At 37.9% G+C, this 18,849-nt stretch overlaps 1 protein-coding gene across 1 annotated transcript in view; it reads left to right on the top strand.

Moving 5' to 3' along the window:
* Positions 1-18,849, top strand: part of GLG1 (golgi glycoprotein 1) — a 121,806-nt gene that overhangs the window by 54,746 nt on the left and 48,211 nt on the right. The window contains exons 2-3 of the mRNA XM_081275015.1: positions 53-85; positions 12,427-12,513. Of these exons, the coding sequence (XP_081131141.1) occupies positions 53-85; positions 12,427-12,513 (120 nt within the window). The remainder of the gene's footprint in view (positions 1-52; positions 86-12,426; positions 12,514-18,849) is intronic.

Genomic DNA, 18,849 nt, shown 5'->3' with positions numbered 1-18,849 from the left:
GAAATTTTTTGTTTTGCTTTTTTTAACATCATTTGTTTTTCTTTCTTTCTAGCCTGAAAATGAAATTTCTTCAGACTGCAATCATGTAAGTATAGATTTCTTTTAACTCGCCATATGTGCTTTATATCTATGATGGTAGACTTTGGGATACTTCGTGTTGTTCTAGGGAACTTTGTGTTTTCTTAGATTCCCTTAATCTTAAAATGATAATAAACGTTTGTTAAGGACCAGGGTAAAATCTACAATACTCCTTCATTATAGAAACTGGCAGGTTTTTTCAAATAATATTTAGGTACTTAAGCTTAAGTTTCTTCATTACACTACCATATAAAAATAATGAGTTATCTGCTTATCGAGTTGACAGATTTTAAATACTGTATTTTAAAGTTCTTTCATTTACTCATTCAGTCATCTACTATGTGTTGTAGCACATTAAAAGGAGACTGTGAAATTAAATCTATGCAAAAAGTTTTGGGTGCTTTGATAGAAGTCTGTGCAGAATACAGTGGTGACACAAAGTGAATTTTGTTCATGTGTTTATGTCAGGAAAGGCTTAATGATGGAGTTGATACTTGATTTTCAGGAAGATGTGTTTGTCAGATTATCAGAAATCACCCTGTCTTGGTGTAGTGATAGATTGGATAGGGATTGCAAAAAAACAGGAGAGTTGGCTCTTACTATTCATTCTAAAAAAAATCTAGAGGGGTCTGAGACTTCAAAGTGCAAAATAAAACTTCAAAGAGTCCTAGAAGAAAACTTGAACTAACACAACCCCACTAAACATAATAGTCACACTTCCTGAATTCAAACTTACTGAAAAGCTGCAATATCAAGACTGTGGTACTGAATAGGATAGACAGAATTGAGAATTCAAAAATAGGCACGTGATTCATTTTCAGCAAGGGTATGGAGGTAATTTGGTAAGGAAAGGAATAGTCTTTTCAACAAATAGTATTAGAACAACTAGATCCCCACATTACAAGGAATGAATTTGGAGCCCAAAATCATACTGTATATTAAAAAATGCATTGAGGGGCTGGGGATGTGGCTCAAGTGGTAGCGCGCTCGCCTGGCATGCGTGCGGCCCGGGTTCGATCCTCAGCACCACATACCAACAAAGATGTTGTGTCCGCCGAGAACTAGAAAATAAATATTAAAAATTCTCTCTCTCTCCTCTCTCACTCTCTCTTTAAAAAAAAATGCATTGAAAACCTACATGAAAGAGCTAAACTGTAAAATCTGTTGAATAAATATAGTTGTAAACATTCATGACCTTAGATTAGGCATAGTGTCTTAGATGTGACACCTAAAGAATAAGCAACTAAATAAAATTTGATAAGTAGATCAATTCACCAAGTTAAGAATTTTTGTGCTTCAAATGAGACTGTCAAAGTTTGCTGGGCATGGTGGCGCACACCTGTCCCAGTGTCTCAGGAGGCTGGGGCAGGAGGATCTTGGAGTTCAAAGCCAGTCTTTGGCAACTTAGAGAGGCTCTGTCTCTAAATAAAAATTTTAAAAGGGGCTGGGTATGTGGTTCAGTGGTTAAGTGCCCCAGGTTCATTCTCCAGCACCAAGGAAAAAAGAAAAGTTCAAAACAACCCACAGAATGAAAGAAAATATTTGCAAATATTTTCTGATAATTGTGTAGTTAGTGTTGAAAAAGATTTAAAAAAAAAACTCTCATGATGAAAGAAACAAATTTAGGGTTGGGCGTATAGCTTAGTGGCAGAATGTATACCTACCATGCATGAGGTCCTAGGTTCAATCCCCAACACCATCCTGTCCCCAAAGAAGATATACAAGTGACCAGTAAGCACATGAGAAGATGCTCAGTAGTGTTGTCATTAAAGAACTGCAAATCAAAACCATACACACCCACTAGGGTGACTGTAATCAAAAAGATGAACAATAACAAATGTTGGCATGGATATGGAGAAATTAGAGTCTTCTTACATTGCTGATAGGAATGTGAAGCAGCACAAGAAGTCTAGTCTGTGGATTCTTCGTGAGTTGAGTTATGACCCATCAGCTTAACTGTATGTGCCTCCTGCTGGGAAGGCCCATCCCCCTCTGTTGTCGCACAGCAGTGAATGTGTAAGACTTATGACCTCTAAATAAGTAGGGTTTCTTCCCTTCAGCAAGCAGTCTGTTCTGCAGCAGTGGATGTCCGCTGGGTATCTCTAAACCAGTTCAGTTCTAGCACTGTCTACCTAGAGAGAGCATCAGGTCACAGGGGTTAGGGCCTCAGTTCCCAAGACTGTCCTCCTCCCCCAGCACACACTTTTTAGATACCAGTGGCAAACACCAGGTGGTATTTTGTTTAGTTTTGTTTTTCTAAAAAGGTACAGATTTTACTATATTGCTCAGCTGGCCTTGAACTCTGAGAATGACTTGATTCTCCCACCTCACCCTCCCAAGTAGCTGGAACTACAGAAATGTGACATTGTGCCCAGCTCCCAGCTCATTTTACTTGTGATTCTGACCAAGTGGCTGTAAATTGAGTTTTCCACAAGTCCCTCCTCAGGTGTGATTCATTTACTCTAGCAGCTCACAGAACTCGGGAAACACTGCCTTACATTTACCTGTTTATTTTAAAGCATGTTACAAGGGAACTGAGGTTGTGACTCAGAGGTAGAGTGCTTGCCTAGCATGCGTGAGGCACTAGGTTTGACCCTCGGCACCACGTAAAAATAAAATATTAAAAAAAAAAAGGATGTTACAAGAAACACAGATGAAGAGATGCATATAGGTCAAGGTATGGAAGAAGGGTGCGGAGCTTTTATGTGTCTCTGAGCATGCTGCCCTCCAGGAATCTCCTTGTGTTCAACCTTCTGGAACTCTGTCCTTTTGGGACAAAGACCTCATTGTGTAGGCATTATTGCTAAGGTGGGGAAACTCAGCAAGGCCTATCTATTCAGATTATCCTTGGCCTCTGGATGCAGTATTCCTTCCTACAGGGCACAGGGCTTAACCCATCTGGAATGAGGAAAATATCATGAGCTATTATTGGACCAGAGTAAGTCAGAGAATTTCTTTATGGCCAGCTCTAAGATGGAAAGGTAAAGGAAAATTAGAGTTTCAATGACCTGCCTTAGGGAAGAAAAATTCTGGTTTCTGTGGCCTTCCTTGGGGAGGAAGTTATGAGCCAGAAATTGTGAACAAAAACCAAATTATGTGTATCATAACATCACCAATACCCAAGACAGTTGAAAACATATGTTCATATAAAAATGTTTAAACAGATATTCAGAGAAGCATTGTTTGTGATAATCTAAAAGTGGAAACAACTCAAATGTACTTCAGTTGATGAATGGCTAAATAAAACATGGTGTGTCCATACAGTGGGATATTATTTGGCTAAAAAAAAGGGATGAAATGCTGGTGTATGCTACGACATGGACGAACCTCAAGAACTGATTCATTGACGTGAAATAAGTAGAATAGGCAAATCCACAAAGACAGGAAGATTTAGTGGTTGCCAGGGACTGGGGGAATTGGGAAATGGGAAATGACGGCTAATAGGTGTAGAGTTTCTTTTGAGAATAATGAAAATCCTCTGTAATTAGTGATGGTGATTATAGAACCATCAGCTTATACTTTGGATGAGTGAATTTCATGGTATAAATTATATCTCAGGGCTGGGGTTGTGACTCAGCAATAGAGTGCTCGCCTAGCATGTTCGGGTGCTGGGTTTAATCCTCAGCACCACATACAAATTAATTAATTAATTAATTAATTAATTAATGGTATTGAGTCCGACTACAACTAAAAAAGTTTTTTAAATAAATAAATCTCAGCAGAGTATAGTCAGCACCCATATAATTGCCATATAGCTTTCATTGTTAATTCAGATGCTTTTGTGTTTTCTATACCCCTACTTAATTCCACTCCTTTTGCATTATTTGGAAGCAGAATATCTTTCCATATGTTAATATTTCAGTAAACATTCCTAAAAAGTAAGGGCTTTTAGAGAAACAATAACTATAATACCATTATCATATTTTTAAAAAATGTTATTTATTTTTGCTAGACTGGAGATTGAACTCAATGCTCTACCATAGAACTACATCCCCAGCCCTTTTTATTTTATTTCAAAACAAATCTCAGTAAATTGTCTAGGCTGGCCTTGAATTTGCAATTCTCCTGCCTTAGTCTTCCAAGAAGACAGAATTAGAAGTGTGTACCACTGTACCTGGCTGTTATCATATCTTAAAATACCATGATCCCTAATCAATTATCCAATTAGTATTTAATGTTCAAACTTTGGCATGATCCTATAAGGGAATTTATTTAATCTGATAAATAGTGGCTGTAAAAAGACCTATAACAGATGTGAAATATTGACAGCTTTCTTCCCAAGACTGTCTATAAGACATCGTTGGGCTGGGGATGTGGCTCAAGCGGTAGCGCGCTCGCCTGGCATGCGTGCGGCCCGGGTTCGATCCTCAGCACCACATACCAACAAAGATGTTGTGTCCGCCGAGAACTAAAAAATAAATATTAAAAAATTCTCTCTCTCTCTCTCTCTCTCTCTCTCTCTCTCTCTCTCCTCTCTTACTCTCTCTTTAAAAAAAAAAAAAAGACATCGTTGCTCATTGTCACAGAGAGCCTAGCTGGTATAGTCAAGCAAGATAAAAAGCAGGCTAGAATTGGGAAAGAAAAATTAAACTGTCATTATTTATAGATAACATAATTGTTTTAGTAAAAAATCCAAAAAGAATTTGTAAATTGGGCTGTGGTTGTGGATCAGTGGTACAGCACTTGCCTCCCACATGTGAGGCACTGGGTTCAATCCTCAGCAACACATAAAAACAAAACAAAATAGAGATATTAAAAAAAAAGGAATTAAAAAAAAGAATTTGTAGATAGACTGTTAGCAGGTGATTAATAGATGACTTCAGCACAATCTCTAGATGTAGAGTCAGCACATAAAACTAAGTTACATATTATTATATTGTGTGCATATATGAATATGTAACAAATCCCATCATTATGTAAGTATAATGCACCAATAAATGTGGAAAAGACTCACTTGTATTTCATATAATAAGAATAAGCAAATATTTTAATAATAATATTTGAAATAGCATACCTAAGAATAATTTTTAAATAATGTGTAAGACTGCTGTGCAGATAACTATAAGATATTAAGAGAAAGGCTTAAGTTCACAAGTTCAAAACTTACTATAAAAATGTCAACTGTACCAAATTACCTATGGAGGAAGGAGACCCTCATTGTTATACAAAGTTACATATAAGAGGAAGTGAGGGGAAAGGGGAAAAAAAACAAGGGGGAGAAATGAATTACAGTAGATGGGGTAGAGAGAGAAGATGGGAGGGGAGGGGAGGGGGGGTAGTAGAGGATAGTAAAGGCAACAGAACACAGCAGACATTAGTATGGCAGTATGTAAAGAAGTGGATGTGTAACCGATGTGATTCTGCAATCTGTATACAGGGTAAAAATGGGAGTTCATAACCCACTTGAATCAAATGTATGAAATACGATATGTCAAGAACTATGTAATGATTTGAACAACTAATGATAATAATTTTAAAAAATTACCTATGGATTTCATGCAATCCCAAATCTCTTGTTATCAAAATGGCAAGCTGGCTCTAAAATTTATGTGGGAACACATACTGCCACTCATAGCCAAAGCAATTAAGGAACCAAGCAGAGAGAATTGTTGACCACCCAGTGGAAGAGTTAATGTGAGGCATGTATAATTAGGCCATGTGGTAGAGGCACAACAGACCGGTGGAGCAGAATAAGGCCAGAAATACCATACATATATGAACACTTGAATAAGGCACCATCCACATAAAATTCATTCTGGATACATTGTAGGTTTAAATGTGAAAGTGAAACAGTAAAATTTTTAAAAAGGTAACAGAAGAATGTCTTAACTTTTGAGATTAGCAAAGATTTCTTAAATGAGAAAAAGCACTAATTATAAAGCAAAAGATTAATAAATTACATCAATATTTATTTTATTGGGACCAGGGATATAGCTCAGTGGAGAAGCTCATCTAGGATGCACAAGGCCCTGGGTTCAATCCCCAGTACCACATTAAAAATTTTTTGAGGGGCTGGGGTTATAGCTCAGTGGTAGAACACTTGCTTTGCACATGTGAGGCACTGGATTCGATCCTCAGCTCCACATAAAAATAAATAAAGATATTTTAAAAATCTTTGAAAAAATCTAACAATAAAGATAATAGAGTGATAATAGATAAAGGCAAGCCACCAAGAAAATATTTTTAACGTATCCGACAGTAACCAGAATATATAAACAACTCACAGAAAGCAGTAAAGAAAAGCAAAGGAATAAAATTTTGGTTAAGATACTTGAACAGGGCTGGGGCTGTGGTTCAGCGGTAGTGCATTTGCCTGGCATGTGTGAGGCACTGGGTTTATCAGCACCACGTATAAATAAATAAAGGTCTATCAACAACAACAAAATTTTTTTTTAAAAAAGCTTGAACATCCATGTCTCAAAGATGACTTCTGATTGACATAAACATGGAAAAGGTGTTCAGCCTCATTAGTGATCAGGTACCTACACCACTAGAATTATAAAAATTGAAAAGACTGACAATACCAAGTATGTGTCAGAATGTGGAACTAGGTGCCTTTCATATACTGATAATGATAATGTAAATTAGTACAACTACTTTCAAAGCTGTTTGGCATTATTTACAAGAATGGAACATAAACATAATATATGATGTAGTCATTTTATTTCTAGGTATTTATCCAACAGGAATGCATATATATATATATATATATGTATATATATATATGTATATATGTATATGTATATGTATCTCCAAAGAGGCATTTACAAGAACATTTATAGCAGCTCATGACAACCCTGTGAGTGAAGGTTGAGCAAAATTTTTTCCTCGTCTTCATGAGAATTGAAATCTGCTCATTTCTTAGCTCAAATCCCCTCTTAACTGATAAAAGTAAAATTTTAATTAAGTTTCTGGGTAGCATTGCTTATGATAAAAATGATCCAGCTGGTAGGAACACCATACTTTGAACTTCCCGAATGTAGAGAGTCTTGTACTTGGGTATATCCTTGTAGGGACCTTGGAAGCTATACTCACAGCTTTGTTAAAAAGATATTGGGAGGCTGAGGCAGAAGGACCTCAAGTTTGAGACCAGCCTGGGCACTGACTGGATGCAGTGGCACACGCCTATAATCCCAGCAGCTCAGGAGGCTAAGGCAGGAGGCCGAGAGTTCAAAGCCAGCCTCAGCAACTTAATGAGGCCCTACGCAACTAAGTGAGACCGTGTCTCTAATAAAATATAAAAAAAGGGCTGAGGAAGTCACTCAGTGGTTAAGTATTCCTGAGTTCAATCTCTGGTGACCAAAAAAAGGGGGTGAGGCCTTGGAATGTATGTAGCTCAGTGGTAGAGAACTTGCTAGCATATGCTGGGCCCTGGGTTCAACCCCTAGTACTACAGAAGTAAATAAATAGATAAAATAGAATATTTCACCTTCTGTGGATACTCACATTCCTTCCTTATATAAAATAGCACCAATCCTTCCTTCTACCCTAGTGTATCACCTGACATATTCTTTTGATTATTTGCATATTATTTCTTTCTTCATAGAAGGTAAACTCCTTAAAAGCAGAGAATCTTCACATTTTTTTGCTCATTGCTGCCTTAAACAGTACTTGGCATATAGTAGGCACTTGGGGGAGGGGGAGGGAAGAAACTTGTAGGAACTGAGGATATGCATTTCTAAATTCAAAGACTTCACCAAATACCCAGTGCCATAGGTGGAAAGATAGTCCACAGCATGGAACATGTCAGTGAGACATCAGAATTTGAAGGGGCCGGGTGGGGGAGATACAAAACCTTTCAGAGAGGAAAAAATAAACAAGTCATAATCAAAATACATAGATTTGAATTCTATACTTCTTAGAAGCTAGGAGATAGTGGACCAATGCCTTTGAAAGAATGAGGAATAGTGTTCATTCAAAGTAATATACAATAAAGATACTCCAGACCTGCAGTTTTTAAAACATTTATGACCTGTGTATTTTTCAAAAAGCTACTGTACAAACTAAGGGGATACACAAGACAGAAAAATAAAGAACCCAGTAACTAATGACTCAGCACAAGACAAGAGCAAAGGACATCCTAAGGAAACTGGTGAAGGGGGACACCTGTTCAGAAGCCTAGGGAGCTGCCAGACCTGCTTGAGTGAGACAGAAAACTGCTGAAGAATGTCTCACCTGGTAGATTACTGATAGCTTTGAATATTTTGAGAGAAGAAGCACATTTCTGGTAAAGAGACTAAGTAGGATTAATTAGTAATGAGTATGTTGAAAAATAGGCCTATGAAGTAAATGACAGTTAACTGTAGGACAGACTAAAAGTTGTATAGGAGAAGAAATACAATATTTACATTGCTCTGTGTGTGTGTGTGTGTGTGTGTGTGTGTGTGTGTGTACACACATACACATAAAAGTTCTTATATAATTAAAATTTTGAGTATCTGATGTTATGACTTAACTATGTTGAGAGGACTGGAATCAGGAAGAAGGGCATGAGAGTTCATTCTTCATCTATAGTATAAATTATAGAATACCTAAAACTGACAAATTAAGAAATAGCAGTATAAGCACTAGTTTACAGATATAGAGATAATTATAAGAAAAGGCAAAAACTCCTCTAGGGAGGAGTTTAAAAAGGGACTTTTCAGTAACTGCTTGTTTTGATTTTTATATATTTGATTTTGTTATTTTATTTATTTATTTTTGTAGTACCCAAGAAGCTCTGGGTTTGATTCCAGCCCTGTTTTGGTTTTTAAACTATCTTTATAGAACTATTTGACTAAACAGGTAGCATTCACTTGAAATTTCTGAGGGTGAATGAAAGAGGAAGTAGATAAAATGAACTATAGACTATACTTTCAGGGAATTTGACTATGGAGAAAGAATTATCCTTCACCCCCTCACACACACAAAAGAAATAGTCTTGTACTTTATTCTCCTTATCTCGAGTATATCTCATTTTCTCTCATCCAAATCAGTTCTTGCCTCTTAAGTGATCTATTAACCTTCCCCAATCTTACCCTTCTCCACACTGTAATCAGAGTTGATCTCTGAGTTCTGTGGTTAAAATTATCTACTAGCTTCCTGTTTCCTTTTAGATAAACTTCAAAATCCTTAGTATGGGGGCTGGGATTGTGGTTCAGCAGTAAAAAGTTTAGCTAATACATTCGAGGACCTGGTTCGATCCTCAGCACCACATAAAAATAAATGAAATAAGAGTATTGTGTGCAGCTACAACTAAAAAAATAAATAAACATTTTTTAAAAAAATCCTTAGTATGAACTGCAGAACTCAGTGTGATCTGACCCTGCTCCTCTACCCCTCATCTTCAATACCCTCAACTCCAATCCATCCAAACCACATAGGTTCCCATGATTTACCCTCACCCTTCTGTCTTCCTTACCTTTGCATACCTGGTATCCCAGTCTCCCTCAGTTCATCTGGCAGAATTCCTTCTAATCCTTGTGGAATGACCCCAGGATAATTTGACCACTGCCACCTCTACCTGCTTCTCCAATACTCACTGGGCTGTGTTCTTCCTTTGTATTCCCATAATGTCCTCTGCATGTTTCTGCTATCATATTTATCACACTGTATTTTTATTGCCTATTTTCTTTCCAGTTTGACTCTTCCTCCTTTTGTCCTCCTGTGGCTGAGCTTACTGCTAGTAGTTGGGTGATTAGAGCTTTCCGTTGTATTTTTGGAGGGGGAAAGAGAAGAAACCCCACTTACGTACTTCTTTTTTTTTAATGTCATTGTTTTATTTTTTACATTTTTATTACTGCATTATAGTTGTACATATTGATGGGATTTGCTATTATATATTCGTCATGCACACGATATAACAATACAGTTTGCCCAATAACATTTCCCAGCACTTTCCCCTCCCTCCCTGTTTTTTTTAAGATTTTTTTTTAAAGAGAGAGTGAGAGAGGGGAGAGAGAGAGAGAGAGAGAGAGAATGAATTTTCAATATTTATTTTTAGTTCTTGGCGGACACAACATCTTTGTTGGTATGTGGTGCTGAGGATCGAACCCGGGCCTCACGCATGCCAGGCTAGCGCGCTACCGCTTGAGCCACACCCCCAGCCCTAAAGATTTTTTTTATATGGACACAATATCTTTATTTATTTTTATGTGGTGCTGAGGATCGAACCCAGTGCCCCAGATGTGCAAGTCAAGCGCTCTGCTGCTGAGCTATAACCCCAGCCCCCTTCTCCGTTTTTTAACTTTAATAGTAAAGCTCCGAACTTCCTCCTTCTGGTGGTGGGGATTAAACCCATGGCTTCGAGCAACATGTACTCTACCACACAGCTACATCCTGGCCCGTAAAATTTAACTTTAGTTTTGGAAATGGGCTAATGCAGAAGGCAAAATGTGACCTGCGTTTAACCTGTGGGGTATTAGTCTGTGGGTCTGTACAAAAGGAAGAAGAGCGAGGACACAGGACACCCTTCTCTTTCGTTCACATTATTTGCAGTAGAACTGTTGGCTCTAGAACACTTGGCCACTGGAGGAATGACCTAGAAACCACCACCAGTCGGTCCACTGGGCCACCTCCTTCCCTCCACAGAGCGTTCCGCAGTCTAGTGGAATTCCTACCCAGGCCCTCCGTGACTTATGTACTTCTTTACCAGATCTTCTTCAGTGCTTATACTGATTTAACTGCTTGCTTCTGTGTTGTGCTTAGTGCAGTTCATATATGCCTCTGTTCTACTTTTAAAGAACAGCCCTGATCATACCACCACCTTATTTTCCCTTCAGTGACTACCCTTACTTTGGGGCTGAAGGTCAGGTATAGTTTACAGGGCTTTCTTATCTGGCTTGTGTCTCCTGAGTCATCCTCCCTTGGACTTTGAATTCCTCTAACATGCCCTGTTCCCATGCATGCAGCTTCATTTATTTAAAACAGACTTCTCCCTACCATTTAATCTGGCTGACTACTTCTGACCTTTGAGGTTTCTCTTCATCTTAGATAGCATTTTCTCCAGTAAACTTTCCCTGACCAAAGCCCTCATTCCACCTCCATCTGGGGCACTCCTCCCCTGTCTTGCTGTGGCACCTGGTTAATCACTTCTGCCATTGACCTTAGCCACCACCATCCAGTGTGAGTCTTTTTCCTTCTGCTTTATTCCCCCATCTCTGGCTTAGTGCCTGAACCTAGTATGGACTCTTTGTAACGCTTCTGTTTTCTCCAGTGGCCTGTGAAGCTCCTGTGTGTGGCACAAAGAAAGTGCTAAGAGAATGTTTGATTCAGTAAATGACTGTTTTTACCTGGACTGTTTATACCTGGAGTATAGCAGTCAGAGAGAAAGAAATGGACCCCCTTCCAAAAAAAAAAAAAAAACCTTTTCATGTTCTGCATCATCCAAAGCCTTCATTCTTTGCTCTGAGCAGTTCGAAGGCTCATTTTTGCTACTTTTAAGTACTTTTAAGGGTAATTTATTGAAATTATTTAACTGAAGCTTCAAAGATAAAATAGTATTCAGCCCTCACCTGGGAATAATAATGGCTTTAATTTTATAAAGTGTGTGTATGTGTGTGTATAAAATAAGGTATTTTGATCTTGGCTTGGGTGCGGGGGGGCGGCAAGCAGTGCTGGAAATCAAACCCAGGGCCTAGAGCATGCTAGGTAAGTGGCGGCACTGAGCTACATCCCCAGCTTCAAGTCAAGAATTTTAAAGGAATTAGATAGATAAGCCTAGAAACTAGATCCTGGGCAGTTCTCCTTTATAAGATTGATCTATGAAAGTATTGTTGCTTGTGAAATCTGAGACAAAACCCACCTCATCTGAGTATCTGAGTTAGACTTTTTGGTTTAAGCAAATTTAGCCTACACAACCTGTTTATTTTGTCTCTGAAAACTTCATTGGGAATTTTATTTTTTTTAATTTATTTTTATTTTAGAAATATAACTTTTTTTTTTAATGTTGATGGATCTTTATTTCGTTCATTTATTTATATGTGGTGCTGAGAATCGAACCCAGTGCCTTGCACATGCTAAGCAAGCACTCTACCACTGAGCCACAACCCCAGCCCGGGAATTTTAATATTTAAGTTTTTTCTTGACACTAAATGATTTTTAACTTATAGTTTTTTTTAAAAAAATGTTTAGTAAAATTGGAAAAAAATGTCTGAATGGTACTGCTTTTGTTTTGTCTGCATGTTTTCTTCCTCTTATCTATAAATGTGATGGTATTTTGTCTTACTTTTTGTTACTTGATGCATAAATGTTTTTATTTGACAGTATAATTAACATAATTTAACCTCTAATGATAAATTTCATAATATTCTAACTAGAGGATTTTTTTCTTTGTTTCTCCCCTGTTTCGTTTTTTCCCCTTGAACCTAGTTATTGTGGAATTACAAGCTGAACCTGACTACTGATCCCAAGTTTGAGTCTGTGGCCAGAGAGGTTTGCAAATCAACCATATCAGAGGTAGGTTTTAAAATAATTTCATAAATATTAAATGACTCAGAAGAGAAAATTATATCTGTTGACCAAAACAGTCTTTAAGAAGACTTGGTTATTTTTATCTTTCTTGGAAATTGACAACTGACTTGATTCAGAGATAGGAAGCGGGGTGTAATTAAACTTCTTTTCAAGATCAGGTTCTCTCAGTCCCAACTATCCAGAGCCACTGCTGAGGTTATCAGTGCTGCTACCACACCTGTTACAATCTGCCAGACCAGAGGCCAATCCACACCCCTGGAAGCTTCACACTCCTCAGTGCTTTGGCTCTGCATTTGGATCAATTGAACCACAGAAGTATAAGCTTCAGTAAGGAGCTAGTGCTATAAAGGTTAAAGGTATCAATGTTTATATATTTAGAAATTGATACTGAGTATAAAGAAAAAATTAATGTACAGATACTAAGGGAAACTTTTTAATGATATTAATGAAAATTGTGGTATTTGAGTATCTTTTTTGTATTTGGGTAATTTTTTATTTTATTTTTATTTTTTGGTGGTGCTGGGGATTGAATCCAGGGCTTCTTGCATGATAGGCAAGCACTACCACTGAGCCATAACTCCAGCCATGCCGTAATTCAAGTGACTCAGGAGACTGAGACAAAATTAAAAGGGCTGGAAGTTTAAGCACTCCTGGGTTCAATCCCCAGTACCCTCCAAAACCAAACCCTTTGATTGGAAATATACTCATGACCCTGCTTTTAGGAATCATCCATCTTAACTACTGAAGATTTCTGCTGCCCTTCAAGCCAGTGTGCAACTGATTACTAAAATTCCAGAATATTCTGTTGCTTTTTTTTTTTTTTTTTTTTTTTTGGTACTAGGGATTGAACCCAGGGGTGCTTAACAACCACACCACATCTCCAGCCTTTTTTATTTTTTATTTTAAGACAGAGTCTCACTAGGTTCTTACAGTCTTGTTAAGTTGCTGAGGCTGGCTTTGAACTTGTGATCCTCCTGCCTCCCCTTCCTGAGCTGCTGGGGTTACAGGCACGCATGCACAGCAAAATTTGTTTCTTATTTATTTATTTAGGTCCTGGAAATTTAACCCAGGGGTACTTTTCATCTGAGCTACAGACCAGCTCTTTTTATTTTTTAAATTTTGATATAGATTCTCACTAAATTGCTAAGCCTAGCTTCAAACTTTCAATCCTCCTGCCTCAGTTTCTGGGATTACAGACATGTACTACTATACCCGACTTGAACATTGTTTTAAACATGTTTCTGTTCTAGACCACAACAGATAAACTTGTATTCTACTAAGTTCAGAAATATGTGTCCAAATCCATAGTTAATGCAGAGCATATTAAATGTTATCAAGAATTAACATTAGGGGGGCTGGGGATGTGGCTCAAGTGGTAGCGCACTTGCCTGGCATGCGTGCGGCCCAGGTTCGATCCTCAACACCACATACAAACAAGGATGTTGTGTCCGCTGAAAACTAAATAAATAAATAAATAAATATTAAAAAAAAAAAGTCTACCACGCGGCCTGCGCAGTGGTTTCATTAATGAGGTTCTAGGCATAAAGTTAGTTAGAAGAGATCGAAATAAAACACACAGACAGTACCTTATTTATATTGCTAGGTCCGAGAAGGCTCACCTCCCTGGTTCCCGCCTCCAACCGCCCAGCAGGGCAGCGAGGATTACTCTGGGCTAGCAGGAGAGAGAGAGAGCCTTTTATTTGGGGAACAAGAGATTCAGGGGAGAATTCCATCCAATGAAGGTTGAGGGGGGGCTGCACTCCAAGGTCAGGGTCAGTGATTGGGTCTCCGGGGTCAGTGGTCACGCACACCCCCACACGGATGGGCTCTCTCATCAGGAAAGGGTCGGGAAAGCTCCGACACAGCCAGAGCGCCTCAGGCCCTTAACGGGAGTCACCCAATCATGTGTCAGAATGGCTCCCCACAAAAAAGAATTAATATTAGGGATTGGGGTTGTGGCTCAGTGACAGAGTGCCTGCCTCACACATGTGAGGCATTGGGTTCGATCCTCAGCACCACATAAAATAAATAAAGTCTATCTACAATTGCAAAAAATTTAAAAAAAAGAATTACTATATCTTGATTTAAATTTAGCACAGATATGGTAACCTAGTATAACAAAAGGAAGGAATAAATGGGTTGGGGAAACCAGAAATTCTATAATGAAATGCTAATCATTGCTGTAATAGTAGTTGTCCTAAATACAAAAAGGTTTGGTAGATTCTAACATATTAACTTGAAGCAAAGTATGCTTTTCTTCTTCAGCAATATCCCTAGAATAAATTTCAACAGAATCTCTTCCTGTGGTCATTAGACTTACCTAATGACAGTAGTTTGCTGTGTAGCTTGGCTTGGACACATAGCTAGACTTCCAGTTCTACCTCTGTTTTCCTGACCTGCTCCTTTGATTCATCTCCTCACTGCCTACTACATTCTGCACATAGTTAAAAGGACTTCTCTACTTGGAAGTTATAGATGTTAGCATCTCTTCTTACTCCATTTAGAAATGGATTCTACCTAAGTGTTTGGGTATGATTGTATTTTCTTACAGAACACATTAATCATGTATTTCTTAAAAGGCACAATAATCTGGGTAGCCATGAATGTCTATAAAAAACAACGTCTATGTCTCTTCTGCTATTATACCATAGTCAACACAGAACACTTCTGACATTAGATGTGTGGGGACTTGCCCACTAGTGAGTGAGCTGTTTGCAGGGACACCAGCCTAATGTCTTCTAATTCAATTCAGTTCTGACATTATCTACCTGCAAACTGTCAGATCTTACAGGTTGAGGCTCATTTCCTAAGATGTCCCCACCCCTTTAGGTCACAAGCACCAGGTGGTTTTACCTGCTTCTGAATGAACAGTTATAAATCAGAGTTTCCACAACCCCCTTAGGTTCTATTAATTTGTTTCACTTAACTTTTGGAAACACATTTACTGATTTATTGTAAAGGCTATTTCAAAGGATCCAATGAAGAGATGCATCCATCAAGGTATGGGGGGTGGCACCTCACACTCCAGGAACCTCTGCATGTTTAGTTCTTGGGAAGCTCTCTAAATCCTTTCCTTTAGGACTTTTATGGAGACTTCATTGCATAGCTGATGCCAAACTGAGTGAGGAAACTCAGCAAGGGCTGAAGGACTTTAGCACTCTTTTGGCCTCTCCATGCAGCTTTCCTCCCTCCCTCTAGGGAATGGGGAAGCACCCTTGTGGAATGAACAGGATCTTATAACCTGGTACTGGACAAGGAAGGATTTAAAAATTTAATTTACCAGGAGGATTATAGACTCTATGACCTGACTTGGGGAAGAGAAATTCTAATTTCTGTGACCTGCTTTGGGAAGGAAGTTGTAAGCCAAGAACTATGGACAAAAAAAAAAAAAAAAAAAAAAAAAAGCGTATCTGTTATAATATCACAGAATGGCACATTATTCTTTTTAAAAATTTTTTTATTCTAATTAGTCATATATGACAGCAGAATGCAGTTCAATTCATATGACACAAATATTTGAGCACATTTTTTTCATGTCTCTGGTTGAAAACAAAGTATGAGTCACACAATTTGTGTTTTCATACATGTGCTTAGGGTAATGATATCCATCTCATTCCACCGTTTTTCCTACCCCCTTGTCCCCTCCTTTTCCCTCCCTCCCCTTTGCCCTATCTAGAGTTTGTCTATTCTTCCCATGGTCCCCTCCATCTGCATTATGAATCAGCATCCTATGCCAGAGAAGATATTCGGCATTTGGTTTTTGGGATTAGATTACTTTACTTAGCATTATATGCTCCAACTCCATCCATTTACCTGCAGATGCCATGATTTTATTCTCTTTTAATGCTGAGTAGTATTCCAAATTGTGTATAAATACCACAGTTTCTTTATCCATTCAACTACTGAAGTGTATCTAGGTTGGATCCACAATTTAGCTATTGTGAATTGTGCTGCTATAAACATCGATGTGGCTGTGTCACTGTAGTATGCTGTTTTTGAGTCCTTTGGGTATAAACCAAGGAGTGGGATAGCTGGGTCAAATGGTAATTCCATTCCCAGTTTTCCAAGGAATCTCCATACTGCTTTCCAGATTGGTTGCACCAATTTGCAGTTCCACCAGCAATGTAAGAGTGTGCCTTTTCCCCCACATCCAGCATTTATTGTTGTTTATATTCTTTTTTTTTTTTAGGGGGGGGGAGGGAGGAGAGAGAGAGAGAATTTTTTTTTTTAATATTTATTATTTAGTTTTTGGCAGACACAACATCTTTGTACGTGGTGCTGAGGATCGAACCCGGGCCGCACGCATGCCAGGCGAGCGCGCTACCGCTTGAGCCACATCCTCAGCCCTATATTCTTTTTTAAAAAATATTTATTTTTTAGTTTTAGGTGGATACAATATCTTTATTTTATTTTTACATGGTGCTGAGAATCAAACCCAGTGCCTCATGCATGCTAGGCGAGCATGCTACCACTTGAGCCACATCTCCAGCCCTGTTTATATTCTTAATAGCTGCCATTCTGATTGGAGTGAGATGAAATCATAGAGTAGTTTTGATTTGCATTTCTCTAATTGCGAGAGATGTTGAACATTTTTTTAATGCATTTGTTGATTGATTGTATGTCATTTTCTGAGAAGGGTCTGTTCAGTTCCTTGGCCCATTTATTGATTGGATTTTTTTTGTTGTTGTGATTTTTTAGTTCTTTATATATCCCAGAGATTAGTGCTGTATCTGATGTGCATATGGTAAAAATTTGCTCCCATTCTGTAGGCTCTCTATGCACTTTACTGATTGTTTTTGTTTTTTTTGTTTTTTGTTTTGTTGTTGTTAGTTATACAAGGGCACAATATCTTTATTTTTGTTTATTCATTTTTTTAATAGTCCCTGCATCTCAGAATAAAGGTGTTTTATTTTAAATGTTTTGAGATACCACACATAGTGGGTGACAATTGGGACTCAGAACATGGTATTCTGATGTATGATACTTTGGCAGTGAATACTTTGAATTGAAGTAAATTGGAAAAGCCTCAAAACCAAGTCTTTTTGACCTTCTCTCACCCTCCTGAATTCTGCCCCTCTGTCTCCTTCAAAGCCAATTGTTTATTCATTTTTATGTGGTGCTGAGAATTGAACCCAGTGTCTCACATATGTGAGGCAAGAGCTCTGTCACTGAGCCACAACCCCAGCCCTTCACTGATTGTTTCTCTTGCTGAGAAGAAGCTTTTGAGTTTGAATTCATCCCATTTATTGATTCTTGATTTTATTTCTTGTGATATAGGTGTCTTGTTAAAGGAAGTTGGGGCCTAATCTGACATGATATAGATTTGGGTCACCTTTTTCTATTAGGTTCAGGGTCTCTGGTTTAATTTCTAGGTCTTTGATCCACTTTGAGTTGAGTTTTGTGCATGGTGAGAGAGATAGGGTTTAATTTCATTTTGTTGCATTTGGATATCCAGTTTTCCCAGCACCATTCATTGAAGAAGCTATCTTTTCTCCAATATATGTTTTTGGCACTTTTGTCTAATATAAGATAACTGTATTTATGTGGGTTTGTCTCTGTGTCTTTTATTCTGTACCATTGGTCTACAAGTCTGTTTTGGTGCCAATACCATGCCATTTTTGTTACTATAGCTCTGTAGTATAATTTAAGGTCTCGTATAGTGTTTTATTCTTCTTGCTAAGGATTGCTTTAGGTATTCTTGGGGTCTCTTATTTTTCCAGATTTCATGACTGCGTTTTCTATTTCTGTGAGTAATATCATTGGGATTTTGATTGGAATTGCATTACATCTGTAGAGTGCTTTTGATAGTATGGTCATTTTGACAATATTAATTCTGCCTATCCAAAGAGCAAGGTAGATTGTTCCATCTTCTAAGGTTTTCTTTGATTTCTTTCTTTAATGTTCTGTAGTTTTCATTGTAGTGGTCTTTCACCTCTTTTGTTAGGTTGATTCCCAAGTATTTTATTTTTTTGAGGCTATTGTAAATGGGGTAGTTTTCCTCATTTCCCTTTCAGAGGATTTGTCACTGATATACAGAAATGCCTTTGATTTATGGGTGTAGATTTTATATCCTGCTATTTTGCTGAATTCATTTACTAGTTTTAAATGTTTTCTGGTGGAATTTTTTGGATCTTCTAGGTATAGAATCATATCATCAGCAAATAGTGCTAATTTGAGTCATCTTTTCCTATCTACATCCCTTTAATTTCTTTCATCTGTCCAATTACTCTGGCCAGTGTTTCAAGAACTGTGTTAAATAGAAGTGGTAAAAGAGGGCATCCCTGTCTTGTTTCAGTTTTTAGAGGGAATGCTTTCAATTTT

This window comes from Spermophilus citellus (assembly GCF_964194105.1).
Source record: "Spermophilus citellus genome assembly, chromosome: 18".
NCBI lineage: Eukaryota > Metazoa > Chordata > Mammalia > Rodentia > Sciuridae > Spermophilus > Spermophilus citellus.
This window is presented reverse-complemented; position numbering and strand designations above follow the sequence as displayed.